The sequence below is a fragment of the Pan troglodytes genome, chromosome 14 (assembly GCF_028858775.2).
Source record: "Pan troglodytes isolate AG18354 chromosome 14, NHGRI_mPanTro3-v2.0_pri, whole genome shotgun sequence".
Lineage (NCBI taxonomy): Eukaryota > Metazoa > Chordata > Mammalia > Primates > Hominidae > Pan > Pan troglodytes.
The window spans coordinates 118110118-118133331 of record NC_072412.2 but is presented as its reverse complement, the minus strand read 5'-3'; the positions used below and the strand labels follow the sequence as shown (position 1 = coordinate 118133331).

At 41.9% G+C, this 23214-nt stretch overlaps 1 protein-coding gene across 7 annotated transcripts in view; it reads left to right on the top strand.

Annotated features, from left to right (window-relative positions):
• The window catches only part of TUBGCP3 (tubulin gamma complex component 3), a 102592-nt gene that overhangs the window by 69413 nt on the left and 9965 nt on the right, over nucleotides 1-23214 (top strand). For 5 of the 7 annotated variants that reach the window (XR_010150587.1, XM_001142636.5, XM_016925573.4 and 2 more), the window contains 4 exons: nucleotides 1794-1929; nucleotides 13630-13718; nucleotides 14178-14309; nucleotides 19143-19283. Coding sequence is in view for 6 of the 7 variants with exons in the window: in XM_001142636.5 (XP_001142636.2) it covers nucleotides 1794-1929; nucleotides 13630-13718; nucleotides 14178-14309; nucleotides 19143-19283 (498 nt within the window). In the remaining variant the exon portion in view is untranslated. Of the gene's footprint in view, nucleotides 1-1793; nucleotides 1930-13629; nucleotides 13719-14177; nucleotides 14310-19142; nucleotides 19284-19387; nucleotides 19522-23214 lie in introns of those variants that run through there. The other 2 variants (XM_009427265.4, XM_016925574.3) reach the window with 2 other exon arrangements.

The following is a 23214-nucleotide window of genomic DNA, read 5'->3' as shown; positions in this document are numbered from 1 at the left end:
AGGTATTGGGAAAAGTATTCTGTTGAGAAGGAATATAGTTGGGCTCTAAAATTTCTTCTCGGTGGTTCTGGTAGAACCTGCTTCGTGCTGTTTTCCCGCCTCTCAGGGTGCATATCATGCTGCTGCAATAATTGCATCAGGGCACACTCACCCTCTTTCCTCTTGGGGGTAAGAAACCTGCCACTGGTAAGTGTGTCTCTCCTGTCTACAGTGAGATGGGAACTGCTGGTGCAATTTCCTTTTTACACATAAATTCCTGGTGTGTAACCTTTATTGATCAAAGCTACTATATTTTAAGTGTATAACTTCTCTTAAATTTAATTTCTCATCATATTCAAATTAGCTTTTTCTCTTTTGACTTATATCCTAAACAATTTAAAATAGTTACAATGCAAAAAGCAGTGTGATATTTTAACAAATTATTTATTTATTTAATTTATTTTTGACACAGAGTCTCACTCTGTCACCAAGGCTGGGAGTGCAGTGGTACAATCTTGGGTCACTGCAACCTTCACCTCTCAGATTCAAGCGATTCTCCTGCCTCACCCTCCCAAGTAGCTAGGGTTACAGGCACAAGCCACCATGTCTGGCTAATTTTTGTATTTTTAGTAGAGATGGGGTTTCACCATATTGGCCAGGCTGGTCTCAAACTCCTGACCTCAGGTGATCCACCTGCCTCCCTCCCAAAGTGCTGGGATTATAGGCATGAGCCACCGTGCCCGGCCTTAACAAATTATTTAAATTAGCAACTTTCATATCTCCTGCCTTATTAATTTGCATACATTACGTATTATTTTCATAGCATAAAAGATACCATAGTACAGATAATTGCATCGATTATTTCACAGAGTCTGAGTGCCTTGACAAATAGGTAAACTGAACATTGCCTAGATAAGAGATAATTAATTATTTCGTAGTATTACAGATCTCATTAAGAGTGTCAAAGTTGTCATGCCATGTACATAAACAATTGCTCATGCAATAATGTTAAATGTTTAGGTCTGTAAAGCTCTACTTTAGTAGAAGGACTCAAGGAAAAAAGTTTATATCATAGATTTATTTAAAAAAGGCAAATCTATCACTCGAGGCCAGGAGTTCGAGACCAGCCTGGCTAACATGGCAAAAACACACCTCTCCTAAAAAATATAAAAATTAGCTGGGCATGGTGGCACACACCTGTAATTATGGCTACTCAGGAGGCTGAGGCATGAGAATCCCTTCAACGCAGGAGGCGGAGGTTGCAGTGAGCCGAGCTCTCACCACTGCACTCCAGCCTGGGTGATGGAGTGAGACTCTTATCTCAAAACAAACAAACAAACAAACAAAAAAACAAAATAAAAGTAAATGGGTGAAAATAACCTGAAGGATTCTTTTCAGACGGGAGATTCTTCTAGGCCTACCTTCCATGAGATTCACCACCCTTAGGAGCTACTGTTACAGAAGAAAGTGCACCCCTGCCTCACAGATCCCTCAGGCGGGTTGGGGGGAGTTGTAGTGAAGAGTCCACATTTTAGACTAGGTTTAGACTAGTCTAAAATGGATTGAAAATCTTAATAAACTGCAAGCTGTGTAACATTAGGCCTCTGTTTCCCCATCTGTACAACTGGCATAAAAATGCCTGCCTTCTGTTACTGTGACTTTGCTTAGCACGCTGCCTAGCATGTAAGTAATCAGTGTGGTTGTTATATTATGATAGTTTGCTAAAATGTACCTTTTTAAAAAAAGATTGAGACCTGTACTGAGAGGATTCTTATGTGGGAATACTATCAACTCATCTTCTGCTGTTATCCCAGGTGTTTACTCGAGAATGTATGAGCCACTACCTAAGAGTATTTAACTTCCTCTGGAGGGCGAAGCGGATGGAATACATCCTCACTGACATACGGAAGGGACACATGTGCAATGCAAAGCTCCTGAGAAACATGCCAGGTGAGCCCCCAGCACGGGCACGGGTCCTCACACACTCCCAGCAGCCTCCAGCCCCCACTGGGTGCGGTTTCCAGCAACTCCGCGGAAGTGAAGGTAGACTCACGGTGACAGCTATATATTTTTTTCAGATGGCGAACTTTCTTTTAAAATCACATTTATTTTTTATTCTAATGTTCATATATATACTTTTAAAAAATTGCCTATTTTTAAGGAAAACAGTTTAATAAATCACTGACTCATTTAAAATTCATAGTGTTTTAACTAAATTGTTTTTGAGAATTTCTTTAATGTTTTGTTTTGTCCATAAACCAGAACATGGGAATATATTATTTAAAACAATCTAAAACTATAGTAAAAATTCTTAGGTATCAGATAGTCAAGATTATTTTAATGTTATAAACATTGAATGACTTAAATTACAAGTAATTTTGAAGTCTTTATATAAAATTGATTTGGTCAGAACCTTTGAGAAAGTATTTCAGTAGGTATGTCTCTAAGGAAGAACTAAATGGTATATGCCTTTAATCCTTTGGTGAAAAGTAATTGTTAGGAATAAAAAGAGAGCAGTTGTTTGGAGAAAGCAGTTCATGATCTCTGCTTCTTTACCAGCTCACAGGCTGGTCCCTGAGCAGCTACCAGAGATCCAGAATAGTGACCCCCGCCGAAGGCTGTGGGGGCAGGGAGTTCCCTGTCTGAGCCAACACTGACATGTAGAATTGTCAGTTTTTATTGGGTGTTGATATTTGACTATAGTGGGAAGTGAATGGTAGGAATCCTCTGAATTAGCTGAGAGGGAAGCAAAGGGGAGATTTTCTTTTAAAGGCAGTGATGGCTGCGGGCAGAGTGCCCTTCTTATGAATGTGCTGCCACTGGACGGGAGGCGGGAGGAGGGCCGTGCTGAGAGGGCTGCATGCACGCCTGGGGCTCTGCGGGTCTCCTTTCTCCATGGTTTCACACCGTCCTTCTCGCTACTGTTGCGGATTCCCTTGCTCACAGTTGCTTTAACTGGATGTGCACTTGCCTGCACTTCTCCTTCCCCCTGTGTTCTTATGAATACCACCAGGTAGATCGGTTCCTGGCTGCCCCCTTCACGAGGCAGCATCTTTCTTGTAGTGGATTTAGACCAATTCAAGGCCAAACCGATGCTGTCATTGTCACACGTCAAAATAAGCCTCTGTGAAGGCTGAGCTCCATTGTCAACTTGAAATATGGGCTGGTTGCGATATAGTTTTCTGATCTGATTATCAGTTTAGCAACGTCTGTATCAATTTGCTCTTCTCTTATTGTATTGAATATCAGTAATGAGTTTTGTTTTCTAGTTGGAGATAACTAATAAATTTTTTGATCAGTTTTCTATGTATGGGAAAATGCATATTTTATTATTTATAAAATTTATTTATATCGCTAGGATCCTGCTTCACAGAGTTTGACTCCAGCTTCTTCTGCTGATCCTTCCCCCTCGCTATTGAAACTTTTTCTGAACCATTTTTAATAGCACGATATTACCTCATGTACATATGATTTCATCATTTCTCTTTGGCTGGACATGTAGTTTTTTTCTCCAATTTTTTGCCGATATAAATAATGCCATGCATGTTTTTATAAATACAACTTTATATGCCTCTGAATATTTCTTGAGAATAGATAGAAGTGGAACTGCTTGCTTAACAGTTTGAATTTTAGTTTGACTTTTTACTTACTAAGTATTCATATTTTAACTCTATTGATATTATCAGATCACTTTTTGGGAAATGTGTACCAATTTAGTTCATATCTCAGTAAGCCCAGATTGTATTGTTGATAGTTGTCTGTATCACTGTTTTTGTTAACATTGGCTATTAATTCAAATAAATTGTCAATTCATAGGTGAAAATGGAAGTTCATTTCAACTTTTATGCTTTTTAAATGTTACGCTTTTAAAATGATTGATGAGGGTGAACACTTTTTATTTTTAAGATGGGGTCCCCCTTTGTTGCCCAGGCTAGCCTCAAATTCCTAGGCTCAAGTGATCCTCCCACCTTGGCCTTCCAGAGTGCTGGGATTACAGGCATAAGCCACCATGCCTGGCCTCTTTTTTCTTTGTTTTGCTGTATTATATAGTATTCCCTTTATCTACAGGGGATATATTCTAAGACCCTCCCCCCCACCCCATGGATGCCTGAAACCTCAGATAGTATTACGTATACTGCTTTTCCCCATATGAACCTACCTATGATAAAGTTTAACTTATAGGTTAGGCACAGTAAGTGATTAACAGCAATAACTAATGGCAAAATAGGATTATTTTAACATCATACTATTACAAACGTTATGTGGGTGTTATGTGTCTCTCAAAAGATCTCACCGTACTGTGCTCACCTTTTTTTCTCATGATCTGTTGACCTGATAACTGAGACAGCTACTGAGTGACTAACGGGGGGGTTGGATACGCCATGAATTTGCTGGACAAAGGGTTGATTAACTTCCTGGCTAGGTTAGAGCAGGATGGTGTGAGATTTCATCACTACTCAGAACGGTGCTCAATTGAAAACTTATGAATTGTTTATTTCTGGGATTTTCCATGTGCTATTTCTGGACTGCCGTTGACAGCAGGTGACAAACAGCATAAAGAGAAACTGTATGGGGGACTACCATATTTCCTTTTTCAGGAATTGTTTTACCTGCGTTTCTGTTGGGGTGTCAGTGTTCTTACCTTTAATAAAGAAGTATTTTAAAGTAGTTCATGGCCAAGCAGCTTCATGAGCAGAAATCAACTAGCTGATTTTGCTAATCCAGCCCGTTAGAAATGTCCTGCTAATGATAAATCTGAAGCAGAGTACAGACAGACCCTGTAGAGAGCTCCCATCAACAGGTGCCACGGGGCCTTGTATGGGCGTGGTGTGCAGAGGACAGCTTAGTCTTACTTAAAGTATCAACAGTCATCACCCTAGCGTTTTAGCAATATTCATCAAAGTAGTAACTTGCTTCATGGTGTGCAGTAAGTAGTTACGTGTGAAAGTGCTTTGCTGGGGGCAAGAGTTTTTGATCATGATCTACCAAGAAGATCCCACCCATTCCTCATGTAAGATTATCTGCTTTTCATGCCTTTACCAATCCTGGATGGTAGCAGCTTTTTATGTATTTGCCAGTCAGCTGGACAAAACACAGCGGCTAATACTAAAATGGTTTATTAGATTCAATTAATCTAAAAAAATTTCTACTACTGGAAACTAAATTCATGTTTCAGATAACATTTCACAAAATGAAATAGACCAATACAGGTAACTGAGCCTGTATTCTTTCTCAGCCTTTGTGTGGGGTGGGGAGGGAACGAATGGAGGCTTTTTCTTTCTCCCTCAGCTTCCCTCCCTTTCCCCTTTCAAAACAGTGGCATTGAAATAATTTGCTTTTGGTCTTTATTAGAAATAAAATCGATCTCTTATGTTCTTGAGGGAAAACAAGGATGCGTTCATCTTTCATGAAGAATCAAGATGAAATTTACGTAGTCAGGTTCTAATAGAAGTCTGATTCAGAAATAACACTTTCTTAGTTTTCCTCTGGTTTTTAAGACATTAACTTACTGGTCTGAGACAAAAATTAATGTTTAGACAGTTTTTAGAGGGCTCTTAAGAGAATGTTAATTCTCTGAAATGGTCCCTGAAGTTCTCAGGGAACAGTGGTTAGTGGAGATTTATGTTTACCTTTTTTTTGAGATGGAGTCTCACTCCGTCACCCAGGCTGGAGTGCAATGGTGCGATTTTGGCTCACTGCAACCTCCACTTCCCAGATTCAAGCTACTCTCCTGCCTCATCCTCATGAGTAGCTGGAATTACAGGTGCCCGCCACAACGCCTGGCTAATTTTTTGTAGTTTTAGTAGAGATGGGGTTTCACTATGTTGGCCAGGCTGGTCTCAAGCTCCTGGCCTAAGGTGATCTGCCCACCTTGGCCTCCCCCAGTGCTGGGATTACAGGCGTGAGCCACTGTGCCTGGGCCTTTTTTTTTTTTTTTTTTTTTTTTTGAGACAGAGTCTTGCACTGTTGCCCAGGCTGGAGTACAGTGGTGTGATCTCAGCTCACTGCAACCTCCACCTCCCAGGATCAAGCGATTCTCATTCCTCAGCCTCCTGAGTAGCTGGGATTACAGGCATGTACACCATGCCCAGCTAATTTTTTGTGTTAATATTTGTAGCAGAGATGGGGTTTTCACTATGTTGGCCAGGCTGGCCTCGAACTCCTGGCCTCAAGTGATCTGCCCGCCTTGGCCTCCCAAAGTATTGGGGTTATGGGCGTGAGCTACTGTGCTCAGCCACTGTTTAAGATGATGGAACTCCACTAGCTTAAAATGAGATGTAAATAATACTACATTTTAAAATTAGAGCTTGTACACTAGACACTCAATTATTTCTTGTCTAAAATGTAATGATAATAAGTTACAGGTTTTCCTTTATCTTTTCTAATCCCACTGAATGAAATGTGCTTTCGAGAGAACGAGTGTCTGAGTAAGTGCTTCCTTGTGTAGGTTTTGGAGAGCAGTGTCTGGCCATGGAAATAGCTTGGTGTGGGGCCACATCTGAACCAGCAGGTCCCTTATAATTAGAAAGCTTTCAAGTAGAAGGCACTTCGGAGATACCACAGTCAAACCTCCCTAGTGTATAGTGGAGAGCAGCCTGAGACCCAGAATCTGAAAAGGTTGGATTGGCCCAAATTTGGTTTTGGCCCAATATATCGAAAAATAAGGTAAATGAAGGTTTAATAGCTCATACTACATTTTTTTTTTTGGTTTTCCTTTTAACCATATTGTATCACTTCTAAGATACACATTGTTTTCATGTTCTCAATGTGTCTTAAAGTCTGTGGAGCTGCAGGCTCCTGTGACCTGCAGCTGTGTGAACCTGGCCCCAGCTCCTCTTGGTTCCTGGAGCTGGGCTCTGTGCTCCGGCAGCACAGCCTTTAGTACCAGCCCAGCTGCGGTTCATTGCCTTCAAAAAGATTACACCCTGGCTCCACCCTGGCTCTATTTTGAAATGAAAAGTTGCTGTGTTTGCAGAAAGGTGTAGAAATAGCAGTGGAGCATAAATTTGAAATCCATGAAGCACATAATTATTATTGAGAGAAGAACCAAAATGCCACTTTTCCATGTAAAGCAGCACTGCAGATTTTATCTTACCAGGAAAGGCAGGTGCCCGCGGGCCAGCAGTGCCCTGTGAGGGGCCCATCTGAGCGGTGGGTTCAGAGGGTGTTTCCCGCACAGGACTGTGGTCAGGGTGTCTGTTAGTGTGACTGGCAACTGTTTTACTTTCTTGATGATTCATATAATAACGATTCATCTTACAAATGACAGTGTCTTAGACTCAGTGAATGACAAAGGATGAGTTGAAGTTTTTCTCTTTAAAAATTTCTTTGTGTATCTATCTGTGTTTTTGTATCCTGTGTTTTGTATCCTTAATGTGTCTCAACCGTCCAGTGTGGCCTCGGCCCTGCAGGAGGTGTGCTTGCTGTATTCATTGTATGTTTCACTCATCATTCATATGTTTCACTAAGGAGCCAAAAGATCCTTAACAAAAGTCTTTTGGATCCTTAGTGAAACATACAAATACAGATATAAAAAGTTCTGTGTGCCTGGCTCCAACTGATGGAAACTTTAAGCTGAGCCATTGGTGCTAGAGCTACATTGCCTGGGGGAGTCCCCACCTCATCACCTGTCTCTGAGGCTGTGTGGCCTCAGCTGATTTCTTGATCTTCTGCCTCAGTTTCCTCATCTGGGGGATGAGGTGGCGATGGCACTTACTTCCTAGTGTTGCAGGATTAAGTCTGAGTGAAAAAGTACTTGGAACAGCACCTGCCTGTGGTGAGTGCCCCCAAGTTCACTGTTGCCGTGATTACTTGCCTGGGAGAGCAGGAATGCCGATGATCTAAGGATGAGATCCTTAAAGGTGGTTAGAGACTTTGAAAGCAATCCTAGGTCTTAACAAATGTCATCTGGATCCTTAGTCTTGAGAAAAATAGATCAGATGGGTACTTTGATAAGGTCACTTTTAAATACAGTAGCATCACCATAAATATGGGTTGAGGAGGTGATTTTGAAATTGTGAACAAATTGTTTTAAGGTCTTTTCTAAAAAAAACAAATATCATGTTTAGCAGTACTCGATGCTATCTATAGGGGCATCTCCGCATGTGAGGGGGTTCTGGCGGAAGGTGCCTGAACAAGTCCTTAAGAGCCGGTGTTTGAGTCAAACTTGAAGTTCTTTCAACAGCCTTTAGGGGTCAGTGGAGAATTACAGAAGAGCCTGGCGCTTAGCTGCTGCCCAAGCGGGAGGAGATAGTGGCCGCCCAGTTTTGTGTATCAGCCATCCAGTGTGGCGTCGGCCCTGCAGGAGATGTGCATCCTGTATTCATTGGACCTTATTGCCAGTGTTGCTTTGCTTTTGGGATTCTTATAATTATATAGTTACTTGTGGGTCAGCCATAAAAACACATTTAAAACATGTGCCTAAAATATATTTTCAGAGTGCTGGGTAAAGAGATCCTAGGCATGTTGGCAGGTGTAAATGGAATTTTTTAGGAACTGAAGGACTAATTGTGCCTTGTGAATTGAGTTCATAGTCATTACAGCCTTAGAGTAGTTAGAAGTTCAGAAATACTATTGCCTGTAGTGTTTAATTTCTCATTTGGGAAAGAAAAATAATTGTGATATTGTAGGGATTTCAGACTTCTGTCATGTGGATGGTTTTACGAGGTTTCTTTTCAGTAGCAGCGTCCTCAGCAGCAACCATATGTCTGTCACTGTCAAGGGGCTTTGTCTCAAAAGAAGACCATTGAAGATGCTGTCCTCTGTACTCATTGTAGACACAATAAGAGATGATTTTTCTAGAAGGAAAACTATTCGCTGGTAGTACTTTAAGACTGTAAAAGGAAAGAACACCTATATTCACATTGTTGCTAAATTGACCTTGCTTATACAAACCTTTTGAAAGGTGTGAGTTTGAGTCCTCAAGATCTGGAGGAATGCAGACTGCCTGCTCTGACGTCCAGTGTCCACATCACGCATTCTTTCAGGAAATCATCATTGAGGGCCACTTAGTGCTCCCTGTTGCTGGCTCCCAGTGACAAGGTGACAAACCAGCTCCCTGTGGCCAAGCAGCTCATGGCCTATTAGGGCAGAACAGATGTTTATACAGGATCTTACAGTCAATCGATACAGGAAAATCCAAGTGGCATGGGAATGTTTAAATGAGGCATCTGACAGACGTGGGTGATTCCAGAAGGCTCCAGAGGTGATGGTGTCCAGGTTGGCCCCTGACAGGTGAGGATGAGCTGTTCGGGTCAGTGGGGAGGAGAGCAGCATGTTCAGCTAAGCTGTGGAGGGGGACTGTGCTGCAACATGGGGCTGGAGAGTCCAGCCACGAGCACATCCTGAAGGTCTGGATTCAGGTAGTTGAGAATAACGAACCTGGGGTGCGACCGTGGTGGTTTGCAGGGCAGCCAGTTGTAATAATCCGTGTGCGGTGACGTTGGCCTTTATGGTTACAGCAGCCGTGGGGCTGGAGGGAAGGGAATGGATTTGAGGGAGACTTGGGCTGTGGCGCCAGCAGGACCAGGTGATGCGTGTACGGAGGCCAGGAGGTGGTTGGAGTCTCAGTGGCACCTGGGTCTCTGACTTGAGGACCTGGTGGGTGGTGGCATCTTTTACCACCCAGGGAGCACTGGAGGAAGAGCTTCTTTGGGGGGATAGTGATTCCATTCAAATACGCTAATTTGAGTATTTTTTAGGATACCTTGTGAGGCCATTAATCAGACTGATCTTAAACTTAAGATAGATCTAGACTAGAGGTAAAGATTTTAGATGTCATCAGCCTGGATGATACTTGAAGTTGTGGAGTGGAATGTGGAAGGGACATCAGTAGTGGGAACTGCAGTCTCACAGGGTGCCGTGGCTAGGAGGAAGATGGGGTTGGGGTGGGGGCAGTAGACCTGTCTGTCGTGGTGCACGATACCTTTTCAACTAACAGACCCCTTCTGAGCTGCCATATGGCATCTGAAAATTTAAAGATATACTACAGAAGAGTTGGGCAAAATCAAAGTCAAAACTTCTAACGAAGTTAGACGCTTTGTTTGTTGGAAGGCTGTTTAAGATGCCGATATGGAGAAGGAAGTGGAGCCTGAAAATCACAGAGGAGGAATAGATGGATTCAGAGTGAGGGGGTACGGGTTGGGCCTTTTAAGTGTGTGCTAGGAGGGAGAGGCGGGCTTGGGGTGACTAGGGGGCACGAGGGATACAGGCAGAGCCAAAGCCAAGACAGCGAAGCAATGCAAACCTGGTGGGGCCAGGGCTGCGGGATGCTGAGGCTGGGAGTGAGGGAGAGAAGGGGAAGGCCCCAGGCAGCACTGGGATGGGCTGGAGTGGGATGTCAGGAGTTTAGGCTGACACTGAGCATTGCATGACAGTGTTGTTTGGTAGATGGGTTTGTTTTGTTTTGTGGCCATTCAGTAGCATTTTTATTTCCCAGTGTGACATTAAAGAATCTAGAACATTAATCAGAGAAATTGTACACTCAAGAAAATCAAGAGATTCTGAAATAGAATTAGTGATTTAATCACTAATCACTGTGTATCTACTTTCAGACCGATTTGAAGCCGGAGAAAAAAATTCCTGGTTTCATAAATAGCTCAACAGTGAAATGTAGAAGACGTTAGCAAAAGCATATTCGTGCCATGAAAAATCGGCATGTTACTCAGATGCTGCTGGCTTGACTGACCCTGAGAAGAATTCTGGAGGAAGCCTCAGAAATGCAGGCGGAGCAGAGCAGCATAGACCTGAGCTTTCATGGGACTGAGCCGCTTCTGTCAACCACGGAGCACCCAGCAGGAGCTAGAAAATGGAGAATAGCCACAAAAAATTTTTATGCGTCTGTAACAAATCTAGAGTCCCTCAGAGAAAGTGCTGATAGTAGCCTGCTTCGCATTTTTAGGTGACGGTAAACTTTCAGGTGAAGTTTCCCCTTTCATTTTTAGATGAAATCTAGTTTTGTCATTCAGCTTCAACCTTCTCTGAAGGAGGTCAGGATGGATAAGTATAACCTGGGTAGTTGCTTGAAAAGGCTAGAAGATAAAACAGATTGTGCTCACTGTGCACAAGTGCACAGCAGTGCTAAATTTTAGGATCACACTGAGCATGTACCTGGGGAAGGGTCGATGGAGACATCGGATGTCAGGGTGAGACCTGTGAGGCGTGGCATGTGACTTGTAGAATTCGTCCGTTTGTTTTCCAATGAAAAGATCCACCAGAGTTCTGTGATAATATTAACATAAAAATACAAAAACCTTCCGCAAGTGGTTTCTAAACTATTTCACATAACTTTGCTGCACTGGAAAGAAATCCAATCACATCTGAGAAATAGCTTGAGGACAAATATATGTACACTCTGTGCACCTGTAGAACGTTTTAAATACTCACCATTCTCCAGGGAAGACTGGCTATAGATTTTCCATTACAGTCCAGTGACTTCAGTGGGGGAAGACACAGTCCTCTCATTTGAGCTCTGCGTTAAAACCTAAAGTTGAGTGCAAGTGGTGGTTACTGTCCGTAGAATCTCACCGAAACCATAACATGGCTGAACATCACTTAAAACAACACTTTATTATGCCCCTTTACATTGAAAAGGAATTGTAGTTTGAGGGGTTTTGAGTATTATTCGATTTGAAATCTTAGACCGTATTTATAGTTTTAGTAGGGAAAAGTACACTCATAATTCTAGGATTTCAGATGAACCTCAAAGCTGAACCCATTCTTCGGATGCACATTGACCATATCTGTGTGTTGTAGATTCCTAATGGCAAGAAAGATACTTGGGGTATGTGGAGCGCACGCTGTGCTGCAGGAGCCCCGTGAGACAGATGCTCGGCAGATGTCACAGGTCTGAGGGCAGCTGGGTCTCTTCTGAGGGTCTTAGAGCTGAGAGTGCATCTCATGACTGTGGACGCTATAGTTCTGTGTTTAACTGTCTGCGGAGCCATGTAAGGAGCGCTGAGCATTCTTTGCAGAGTTGTAAACTTTGTAAGTAAATCTTAGATATGCCTCTGATACATCAGTCATAGCCATTGGCAGGGGAGGCGCTTGAGCCTTTGAGTGGGTGTGCTCCCTTGCGAGTCGCTGGGCGGTGCGTGGATGTGGACGAGTGCCCTTTGGAGCTCCTGGTTGGTTAGGTTGCCACCTCCTGCCTGTTTATTGCCTGAGGGACAGTGTGTCATCCCTCTCTTTAAAAAATGAATTTTCTCCATCTGAAAGGTGCATTGTCTAAGTCTGCCATCAATGATCCCTAACTAAAAATTCTTCTGCCTCCTAGAAAGCAAGTTCTTTTTTTGTCTTTTGAAATTTATTTTTTTAAACATCTTTTGTTACTGGCTGCCATATATTTCATTTAGGTGAGTGCTGGTGTATAATGTATATCACTGTCTGCTTTACAACTCTCTGGCTCTCCCTCACCTGAGCCTCTGTGTTCGAGAATTCTAGCCCCTTCCCGAGACCCAGGCACCGGGCAGGTGAGGGTGTCCTTCTCTGCAGTATGTCCTCCACCTTTCCCAAGTGCACGGCGCTTCCCTGGAGACCGGGTGCCAGGGTCGGACGGCGATGCTGCCTGTTAGTGGAGTCTGTGCCTTCGGACAGCGTTCATGCAATTCACATACATATGTCATGCTTGTATAAGTTGATCGTCTGTTTAAGAATTTAGATTTTTATAAGGCTTAGAATTCTATCTCCTCCTCTCCCACTTTTCTTTACTGACCAAGCTGTCATGTGTTAAACCAAGAGAGCAAAACTGCAAGGTGTCAGTTGATCTTTAACTTACAGAAAGAGTATTTTTTAAAAAGTATGCATTGCCACTGTTATTTTTACACACCTCTATAAAGAGGCTTAAGTTCCACTTCTTTACTGTCTTGAGAAGAGGCAAGACTGATGTCTCACACAACTGCATGCGTAGCAAGTCTCGATCTTGTTATCGAGGTAACTCATTGAGGGCATTTGAAGCAGTAACAAAACATGTCCAAGCTGACCCGTGTTATAAAGCCTTTTTGTAATCACCTCACTGATGGGCCTAGCTCTGATTTAGCCATCACATACATTAGTGTAACAATATGCTGCCATAGCCGTTGAACAAAAAAATTAAAAGTGCGAGCAGAGAACTGTGCTCTGTGGTGACCTTCCAGCCTGGTGATGGCTGTGTGATCTCCTAAAGGATAAAAGGAGAGTCTGAGCTCGTCGCTGACCTCCCTCGAGGCTCCTCTTTCTCACAGGCGGTAAGGCCACAGTTGGTTCCTTAAAGAAATGTCACCTTTATCTCCAGAGAGCCAGGGAATAGTAAATGTTTCATGCACAGCAGGCAAACTAATTGTAAAGCCATGAAGTAGAGCTTCTATTTATTCAGTGCACTGCATTATTATAAAATAAATGTTTTGTATTTAATTTTTAAACACAATTACATTTTGTTTCATATATTCGTTATTAGGTAAAGTAGTATAGTACTGCTTGGTTAGATAGCTGAGTTCTTGTTTAGCTTGAACTGCACAGAAATTGGTTATGGAGAGGTTGTTTCCTGTTAGGGGGTCGAGAATTTAAATGACTGATTTTTTGTTTTAAGATAGCTTGCAGGTGGGTAAGGGAGAACAGCGCGTTGTCGGTAAGTGTACTTGCATTGCACCTCTGACGTCAGCTCTTCCCTTGCAGAGTTCTCCGGGGTGCTGCACCAGTGTCACATTTTGGCCTCTGAGATGGTCCATTTCATTCATCAGATGCAGTATTACATCACATTTGAGGTACACTTCAGTCGTTGTGTTGATTTTAGTTTAAATAAGTCATGTCTTGGCTTTTACATGGTATATATATATATGTGTATGTATATGTATGTGTGTATATATATGTGTATATATACATAATTTTTTCTTTTTTTTTTGAGATGGAGTCTTGCTGTTGCCTAGGCTGGAGTGCAATGGTGTGATCTCACCTCACTGCAACCTCTGCCTCCTGGGTTCAAGCGATTCTCCTGCCTCAGACTCCTGAGTAGCTGGGATTACAGGGGCCCACCATCACTCCCAGCTGATTTTTGTATTTTTAGTAGAGACGGGGTTTCGCCATGTTGGCCAGGCTGGTTTCGAACTCCCGATCTCAGGTGATCTGCCCGCCTCGGCCTCGCATAGGTGGTATATATTTTATGAGTGATGCTACACTAGGAAGGACATGAGCTTATCTAGCGTCTTTAAATTGTTGTTTCCCAGGTGCTTGAATGTTCTTGGGATGAGCTTTGGAACAAAGTCCAGCAGGCCCAGGATTTGGATCACATCATTGCTGCACACGAGGTGTTCTTAGACACCATCATCTCCCGCTGCCTGCTGGACAGTGACTCCAGGGTAAGACTCCGACCTGCTTAGAAACAAGAAACCAAAAGAATCATCTTCTTTTCTTGGGTTCCTGTCAAATGGGGGAATCTTAGAAATGCCCTGATGCAGCCACATTGGTAATAATTCAGATAATTTTATTAAAAGTTTACTGTTGAAGGTACAGTTTCTGAAGAGAATTGGAACAGTAGTACAGTAGTGCTGAAACAAGAATATACTCTAAACTGGATGTAAAAATGGTAGAAAATAATAATACCTTTTCATTTTCTAGATATAATGATATCCTATTGTGGTATTCAAAAGAGAAAACCATGACTTTTGAGTTGTTGAGGTTAATATCTCAACAAAATAAGCAACACGATATAAGAACAAAACAGGCCGGGCGTAGTGGCTCATGCTTGTAATCCCAGCACTTTGGGAGGCCGAGGCGGGTGGATCACCTGAGGTCAGGAGTTCGAGACTAGCCTGACCAACATGGTGAAACCCTGCCTCTACTAAAATTATACACTAGCCGGTCGTGGTGGTGTGTGCCTGTAATCCCAGCTACTTGGGAGGCCGAGACAGGAGAATCGCTTCAACCCGGGAGGCAGAGGTTGCAGTGAGTCGAGATCATGCCACTGCACTGCAGCCTGGGCAACAGAGCGAGACACTGTCTCAAAACAACAAAACAACAACAACAAAAAACCATGGTGACATGTATGACATTTTTCGCAAACATTCTTTTCCTTTAGGGTCCATGTTCTGGAAGTTGCACGTTCCATGTGGCAAATCTTCCTGGAGTTCTCCTTTTATTCTGAGGTCTGGGACAAGAAGGAACCACATTGCTTTCACTTGAAGCAAATATATTGTGAAGTAGGGGGCAAATTTCAAATGCATTTTTCACCTGAACTCCGAGACTTCACGGATGTTTCCGACTGGCAGAGGCTGCCTCCAGCTGGGCCTGCACTCTCCTCAGGGCCTGTCAGTGGAAAACACGCCACTTCAGGGCCTTTACTTCATCTAAATTTTAGTATATGTAGGTTAGCCAGCTGTGAATTTCATTATTAAAGAACTATTAATCATGTCAAAAAATGGTTAAGATCAAAGCTGCTTCTATATGGAGTGTTTTACATGTTTTTATAAATATGTGGAAATTATGTCAGAAAAATAGTTTAAAATACTTTGAGGATAATTAATAATTAAAGAAATATACAGGCCGGGCGCAGTGGCTCATGCCTGTAATCGCAGCACTTTGGGAGGCTGAGGTGGGTGGATCACGAGGTTAGGAGATCGAGACCATCCTGGCCAACACTGTGAAACCCTGTCTCTACTAAAAATACAAAAAATTAGCCAGGTGTGGTGGCGGACACCTGTACTCCCAGCTACTGGGGAGGCTGAGGCAGGAGAATGGCATGAACCCGGGAGGCAGAGCTTGCAGTGAGCCAAGATTGCGCCATTGCACTCCAGCCTGGGCAACAGAGCGAGACTCTGTCTCAAAAAAAAAAAAAAAAAAAAAGAAGAAATGTACTTCTTGAGGTTTGAGGCCCTTGAAACCTCTATTACTAACCCTGGTCTTGTTATCGGAGTAAAACCACAGACGGTTTCATGCTGCCTGCCAGCCGTTGCCTTTCTGTATTCAGCAGACGCCGACGAGCGTTGTCCGCACACGTTTAGGAAGTCAGTGTAACAAATAGCTCTCTGTTCCTAGACCTGTGTGCCGTTGGCCAGCACGGCCTGTCTCACGGTGCAGTCGCATGGCAAGACAGACACAGGCTCTGCAGCCAGGTAGACCGAGGGTGGAGTTTCACTTCATAGCTTTTGACTCCAGTGTTCTGTTTTAAAAGGGCATGGTCCTAGTCTCTTCAACAGATTTGTAAGAATTGTATAATTCAAGTATAATGTTGACCATAGTGGCTGGCAGATAGGTGTTAGTTGCTATTTTGTGCTGGTGTGTGTGTTTTACAGAGGTGTTTACAGTCACTAGATTTCATGCATTTCAGAAAATGTTTGAACTACTGAGGACTATACCCATACTGATATCAGTCCAGTTGTGGCAAATAAGTAACACTCCACACAGCTTACGGAGAATGTAGGAGACTTAGTCCACTTACAGATGTGAACCTTCTGTACGAGATAAATTGTCATAGCTTTTGCCCCTAGATGATTTCCACTGGTAAGAACCCTATCCGGGGGAGAAAATCTTCCCACCTGTAGCACAGTGCCCTTGTGAAAGTGGGAAGCGGGGTCTTCACGTGTGCGTTGGTCCCACCTGACGTTGTTGAAGGTGTCATGCCAGAGGCTTCATGGTCATTTCTGAACTTGCCTTTGCTGATGGCTTTACTCTTAATTTGACGATTTGTTTAAAATGAGCTTAAAAAAAAAAACAAAAAACCCAGTATGTAAAGCAGATTAAAACAATCTATTATTGACATAAGCAATTTTAAGTATAACATTTTTATTATGTCACTCACTAAGAAAACCAAGGCGGTTCTGATACATATAATCTTGAAGCTGGAGGCTGTGCATGTTTTTGTGTTTTTTGTTTGCACATTGTTGAGAGAAATTGTGAATTGCAGAGTGAATTGGTACCACTGATGTTGCGAAAGAACGGCCTCCTGCAGGTGCCCTGTGTGGACAGATTGTCAGCAGAGCCCTGCCTGGCAGCCTGAGCTTGAAGTCAATGTCAGTGGGTCACCTTGTAGATAGATTAACTCTTGCAAACATAATAAATTATTCTTTATTAGACTACATAAACAAATTAGATAAATCTTTACTAAAAACAACAGATTAAACCGTCTGTATCTTTTATGTTGCTTATTTAAGACCCTGTCAAAAGGACAGAACAGCTCTAAGATGAGAACTTGTAAGATGGAAGATGTGTTTGCCGCATTAATCACGTGGTGGTTTTATGTTAGGAACAGCATCCCCTGATCACATCCTTCTGTCATTTGCCAAATCAGTCCACATTGTTTTTGTTGCCATGTAATTTGAAGACCTGGTTGCATAAGTGCATTGTAGTAAGTGAAAGAGAGCATGGGCTGTTCACTGCCGAATACCAAGTTCTCCTGCATCAGTTTGTTCCAAAACCCATTCAGCAAATACTCATTTCAGCTTTGTCTCACTTGAGATCAGACATCAGTTCAACTCTGAACGGTGCTGCTGTGACTTAGCAAATGAATTTTGAACCGAAGCATTGCCATGCTTTCATAACGGAAAATATTTTTGTAGAATAGTATTAGTCCATTAGACAATGGGTGATGAGAAGTGGCTTTGCAAATGTCTTCATTAACTGTAAAGTTGTGTTAAAAATAGAGTTAACTCAACATCTTAGTTTCTCCCCAAATCAACTGTATTGTGTCTTCCCAACCACAGGCTTGGAACCTCTCCTGTTATCTCGGTTTCTTTTATGCTTCTCAAGTACAGTTGTGTCATTTTTCTCCTATAAACTTCTTGCAAATCTTTTGTTACATTATTGCTACATTTGAGAAATTTGGCTGGTCTGAAATGGTATTGATTTTGTTATTTCGATCTCTAATTTTTCTAGTCTAATATTTTCTTGGCGCATATTTTTTATAAGTAAAACCAGTTTTGTTTCTTTCATTTCACACAGTCTGCCTTTGCTTCTTTTTCACACTTCGGAGTGTTAGCTAGGCTGACTCTAAGCACAAAGGGAATCCCAGTCTTATTCCTGACGTTAAAGTGATGCTTTGTTGCTTCATTGTTGGCTGTTTTGTTTGCAAAGACATCTGATAGGACCCTTGTCAAGCTAAGAGGGTTCTGCCCTAGTCCTAGTTTGCTTAGATGCCTTATTTAAATTATGAGTGGGTGTTGAATTTTATCACAATTTTCTTCTGCACTATTGAAATTACCCCCCGCTCAGCCCTCAGACTGTTAGTGTGTTTTTTCAAACCTAAGATGGCAGAGGGTAGAGTTAACCTTTCTCTTCAGTCATAGCACACTGCCATCAGTGGTCCGTGAAAAGCCTCTCATATTTTGTTAGGTTTAATTTTATCCCCTTCCCTGCCAATACCCCAATTCCACCCTCCTCTGCCTGTACCCCCTTCCCTGCTGTTTGCATCAGCTTTAATGTATTTGCTGTATGGCCTTGGGTATATAGATGGTATTTTCTGTGTATACATTTTTAATTTATGTAAATGATTTTGTGCTGTAGATTTCATTGTGTCCTTCCATGCCACAATAGGAGAAAGATTAATGAGGTACAGTAGTTGTTTACTGAAGATTACTGGGCAGTAGTTATAAGCAATGAACGGAAGATACCTGCTGTGACACTGATATTTGTTTAAAACATTAGGAGTTTTTTCCTCATGTTAAGGTATCCTTTTATTCCTGGTATAAAATATACATTTTTTAAAAACCTTGCTGAATTTGCTTTTTATATTTTACTAAGTATTTCCTTTCTCATATTTTTGATTACCTGCTTTTGCTATATCTAAAAAAAAAATGGAGATGCTTTCCTATTCTTTTTTCAATCTTGGAATAGTTCTACTCATTACTACCTGCTATCTAGCTTTGAAATTTGGGCAGAACTTCATTTTTGTAAACTTGTGAGGATTGGAGATGATTTGCAGAGAGCTCCTGGCCCACCGTGGGACTTGGGCAGTCACGATTGCTCTTGTTACGGGTGCAGCTGCAGGATGGTCACGTTTTGCTGGTGCCCAGCACAGCGCTGCTCAGCAGGAGGGTTCAGGAAATGTGTGGTGAGGGAATGAATGAACAGCTAATGAACACTTTGGGAATTTCAGTTGATATCTTGTTTTCTAATATCTTTTCACTAAATATCAATGTTTTGTTTAAGAAACTTAGCTGGTTGAGGCTCTATTCATAAATCATTGTCATCTCTTTCAGGCACTTTTAAATCAACTTAGAGCTGTGTTTGATCAAATTATTGAACTTCAGAATGCTCAAGATGCAATATACAGAGCTGCTCTGGAAGAATTGCAGAGACGATTACAGTTTGAAGAGAAAAAGAAACAGCGTGAAATTGAGGTATGGTCTTTACACTTGTGAATTTATCTATTTGAATAATGAGCTCCTTGCCACACACGATAATCTCAAATGCCAACAAATAACTTTCTTGCCAAAATTGTCAGACAGGTTGAGATGTGCCTATACTGCGTTTGAAGTCCCGAGAAATCACTGACAGTTGTAAAGAGGGAGGGGCCACCCTCACTGGCATCATCATCCTGTTTCACAAAATAAATAAAAACAGCAGCATTCATGAGAATTACAAGTCTCCTGCCCGTTTTCATTACTGAGTGCCACAATGCCGATGTCACCCGTCGGAATCTCCACAGCTGCCTCCGCTCTGCATCGCTCTGTGTTTGAAGCTTGTGGATCATGCACCATGCTGCATGTTGCAAACGTGTGCATCTACAGGTGCTCCTCAACTTAGAGCAGTCTTATGTCCCAATGAGCACATTCTACACTGAAAGTGCATTTCATATAATATAGATGGAGCATCCCTAATCTGAAATACAAAATACGAAATGCTCCTAAACCCGAAACTTTTTCATCACTGACATGACGTCACAAGTGGGAAATTCCACACCTGACTCCTTTGCTTTCTGATGGCTTATTGTACACAAACTTTGTTTCCTGCAGAAAATTATAAAAAATATATAAAATTACCTTCAGGCTACTATGTATTTAAGGTGTGTATGAAGCATAAATGAATTTCATGTGTAGACTTGCATCCCCTCTCCGAGATACCTCGTTATGTATATGCAAATACTGCAAAATCTGAAATTCAAAATACTTCTGGTCCCAAGCATTTCAGATAAAGGATACTCAACCTGTACCCCAATAAACCCATCGTTAAAGTAGAAAAAATCTTAAGTCAAACGATCTTAAGTTGGAGACCTTATATGTATGTTTATATACCTGTAATGCAAGTATATATGTATATATAATATGTATAGGTATATATGCATGTGTATGTGTTTATGTGTGTGTGTGCTTTGCATATATGTGTGTTTACAGGTACATGCATGTGTGTGTGTGTGTACATGTATATGTACATGAACCAAATTTCTGTACTTAACGATTATTTTCAGATTTGTTAAGCAAGTTTGGCTGTTTATGGGATTTCTTTTATTTACTATAATCTGTTTAATCTTTTACTTTTTCAGGATACAGTCATGTACCACATGATGTTTTGGTCAATGACAGACTGCATATATGACAGTAGTCCCATAAAATTATAATGCCATATTTTCACTGTACCTTTTCTATGTTAGATATGTTAGATACCCAATACTTACCATTGTGTTACAGTTGCCTACAGCATTTAGTACAGTCACACGCTGCCCAGGTTTGTAGCCTAGGAGCATAGGCTGTGCCATATAGCCAGGGTGTAGTCAGCTGTACCACTGAGGTTTCTGTAAGGCACTCAGCGATGTTCACATAGGGACAAAATCACCTAACGATGCGTTTCTCAGCATGTGTCTGTCTTTAATGTCATATGATGGTACTAACTCTTGGGATTGTCAAAGACATTATTCAGTCAATACAGTTTGGTTAGTTTTACTTTTGAGTATTGTTTCTCTTAAAACCTGTGTTAGAGGACCATATGTAGCTTAGAGAGTCCTCAACCACTGGGTGCACAAGTTATTTCTTTGGTATATTTTGGAAACATTTGTATCGCTAAGGGCTCTCATCATTCAAAGCGAATTTTGGTAATTCTGAAGTGTTGTAGAGTTGGCACACAGAAGCTCCTGGGCCTTGTCCAGGCAACCCTATGGATAACTTAAAGTCGGACATACTCACGATTCTACCTAACTCTATAACTTACTGGCTTTGCGCCTTTGGGTGGCTCACCCCTCCAAGATGTCGTTTCCTTATTTGTAAAATGGGTGATAAGGAATATGACCTCACAGAGTCACTTATCTATGTGTGATGATATATGACGCTTATTTAGTAGGCATTCAAGTGCATGCTGGCCACTGCCATTTGTAAAACTGCCCACGTGCCCCAAGAAGCTTCCCTTCTAGAGAATTACTAAACTGTCTCAAAATCGACCAAAATCACTCCGATTTTTTTTTTTTTTTTTTGAGAGGGAGTCTCACTCTGTCGCCCAGGCTGGAGTGCAGTGGCGCGATCTCGGCTCACTGCAGGCTCCGCCTCCTGGGTTCAGGCCATTCTCCTGCCTCAGCCTCCCAAGTAGCTGGGACTACAGGTGCCTGCCACCACGCCCGGCTAATTTTTTGTATTTTTAGTAGAGACAGGGTTTCACTGTGTTAGCCAGGATGGTCTCGATCTCCTGACCTCATGATCTGCCCGCCTCGGCCTCCCAAAGTGCTGGGATTACAAGCATGAGCCACCGCGCCCGGCCACTCCTTCGGATTTTAACCCTGTGCTAATAGCGTGTCCGCTGGCCGTGTGGGAGTGGAAGGTTCTCTTGGGCAGTTAGCCGTCACAGTGAGTGGGACAGATGCATAGGCCAAGTCCACGCTGATTCAGGATATTCCATTCAGACTTGCTTAAGGATGCAGGAAGAGACACAAAAGCTAAAACCATATCTGAGAAGTTATTTAAGTTTAAAAGGCAAGATAATCTTCAAAGCCATCATTTCGACCTGAGGTGCCCTGAAAGTTCTGAAGAGATCATGCAAGTCGCCTCCTGGAAAGATGACAGAGCCCTGGGTGTGTGCTGGGACCGAAGCGGCGCCCGCCTGCTGCACCCCCTGGTGCCACCATGTTCTTATGCCGCCATTGGGTGGGGGACTCCAAAGGGCCCTTCTCCTCCTCCTCATGGCTCTTCTGTTTCTTTCCACTTTTCTTCTCACACGCTATAAATATCAATTTATAGTGATATTTCCAATTCAAATGTAGGATTAAAGGACTTTTACTTGTTTCATTTTTTATCAATATATCTCCAGTGTTGAAAACATTGGTTTCTAACATGATCGTACTTAATTATTTGCCATCTTACGATAATGCATCCATGCATGCACCCATACACGTGACTGTCTCAGAATAAGAATCTCGATGCTGCTGCTGATATGGGAACAGTATAGTTTTGAAAATAGTTTTACTTTTTTTGCAGTTTTTTTTGAGGGAAAAAATATTTCTTCTTTTATTCTAATAATTTTAAAAAATTTTTTGCCAAAAATTTTTCCACTAAATAGATGCATTCAAATTCCATGTGGTAATGTCCTTGAAATAAGTGCTCCCGTAAGGCTCTCCCACCAACTCACTGCACAGTTAGGTTAAGTGGTTTCATTTTGGCTTTTAATTTTTAGGGATTGCTTTTACTTATAAAACAATTGAATATAGTTATCTAAGATAGTAACCTGATGCCAAAACAAAGCATTTGGTAGTTTAGCTTTTGTTGCTCTCTGTGTCCTAGTCTCCCTTGTAAACATGGATTGGGAAATCCACAGTATTATCACACTGATAGATCAAAATGATAATGTGTTACAAACAAGTTTCAGCTTATTCCAAGAATAGAACCCTCCCTGTTATCATTCTAATAAAGATATTGTAATTCATGTTTATAAACTGAAGGGGAAAAATTATATGATCATCTCAATAGATGGAAAAAATCATTTAATACCAAGTAAAACCCATTAAAAAGGTTTGCATGAATAATTTTATAATAAGACATCATTCTTGGGGGTGAAATATTGGAAGCACATCCCTGAGACAGAGTGAGACATACACGCTCCTGCACTGATGGTCCCAGCCAGGGCTACGAGCTGAGAGGAAGTACAGAGAGAAGGAAGGAAAGCTGGCATTTTGTTGTTGTTACAAAAGTCTGGTTGTGTAGAAACTAGACCCCTGTCTCTTGCCATGTACAAAAATCAAATCGAAATGGATTAAAGACTTAAATCTAAGACCTCACATTATGGAAATACTAATGGAAAACACTGGGGGGAAACTCTAGGACATTGGTCTGGGCAAAATGTCTTGAGTAATAC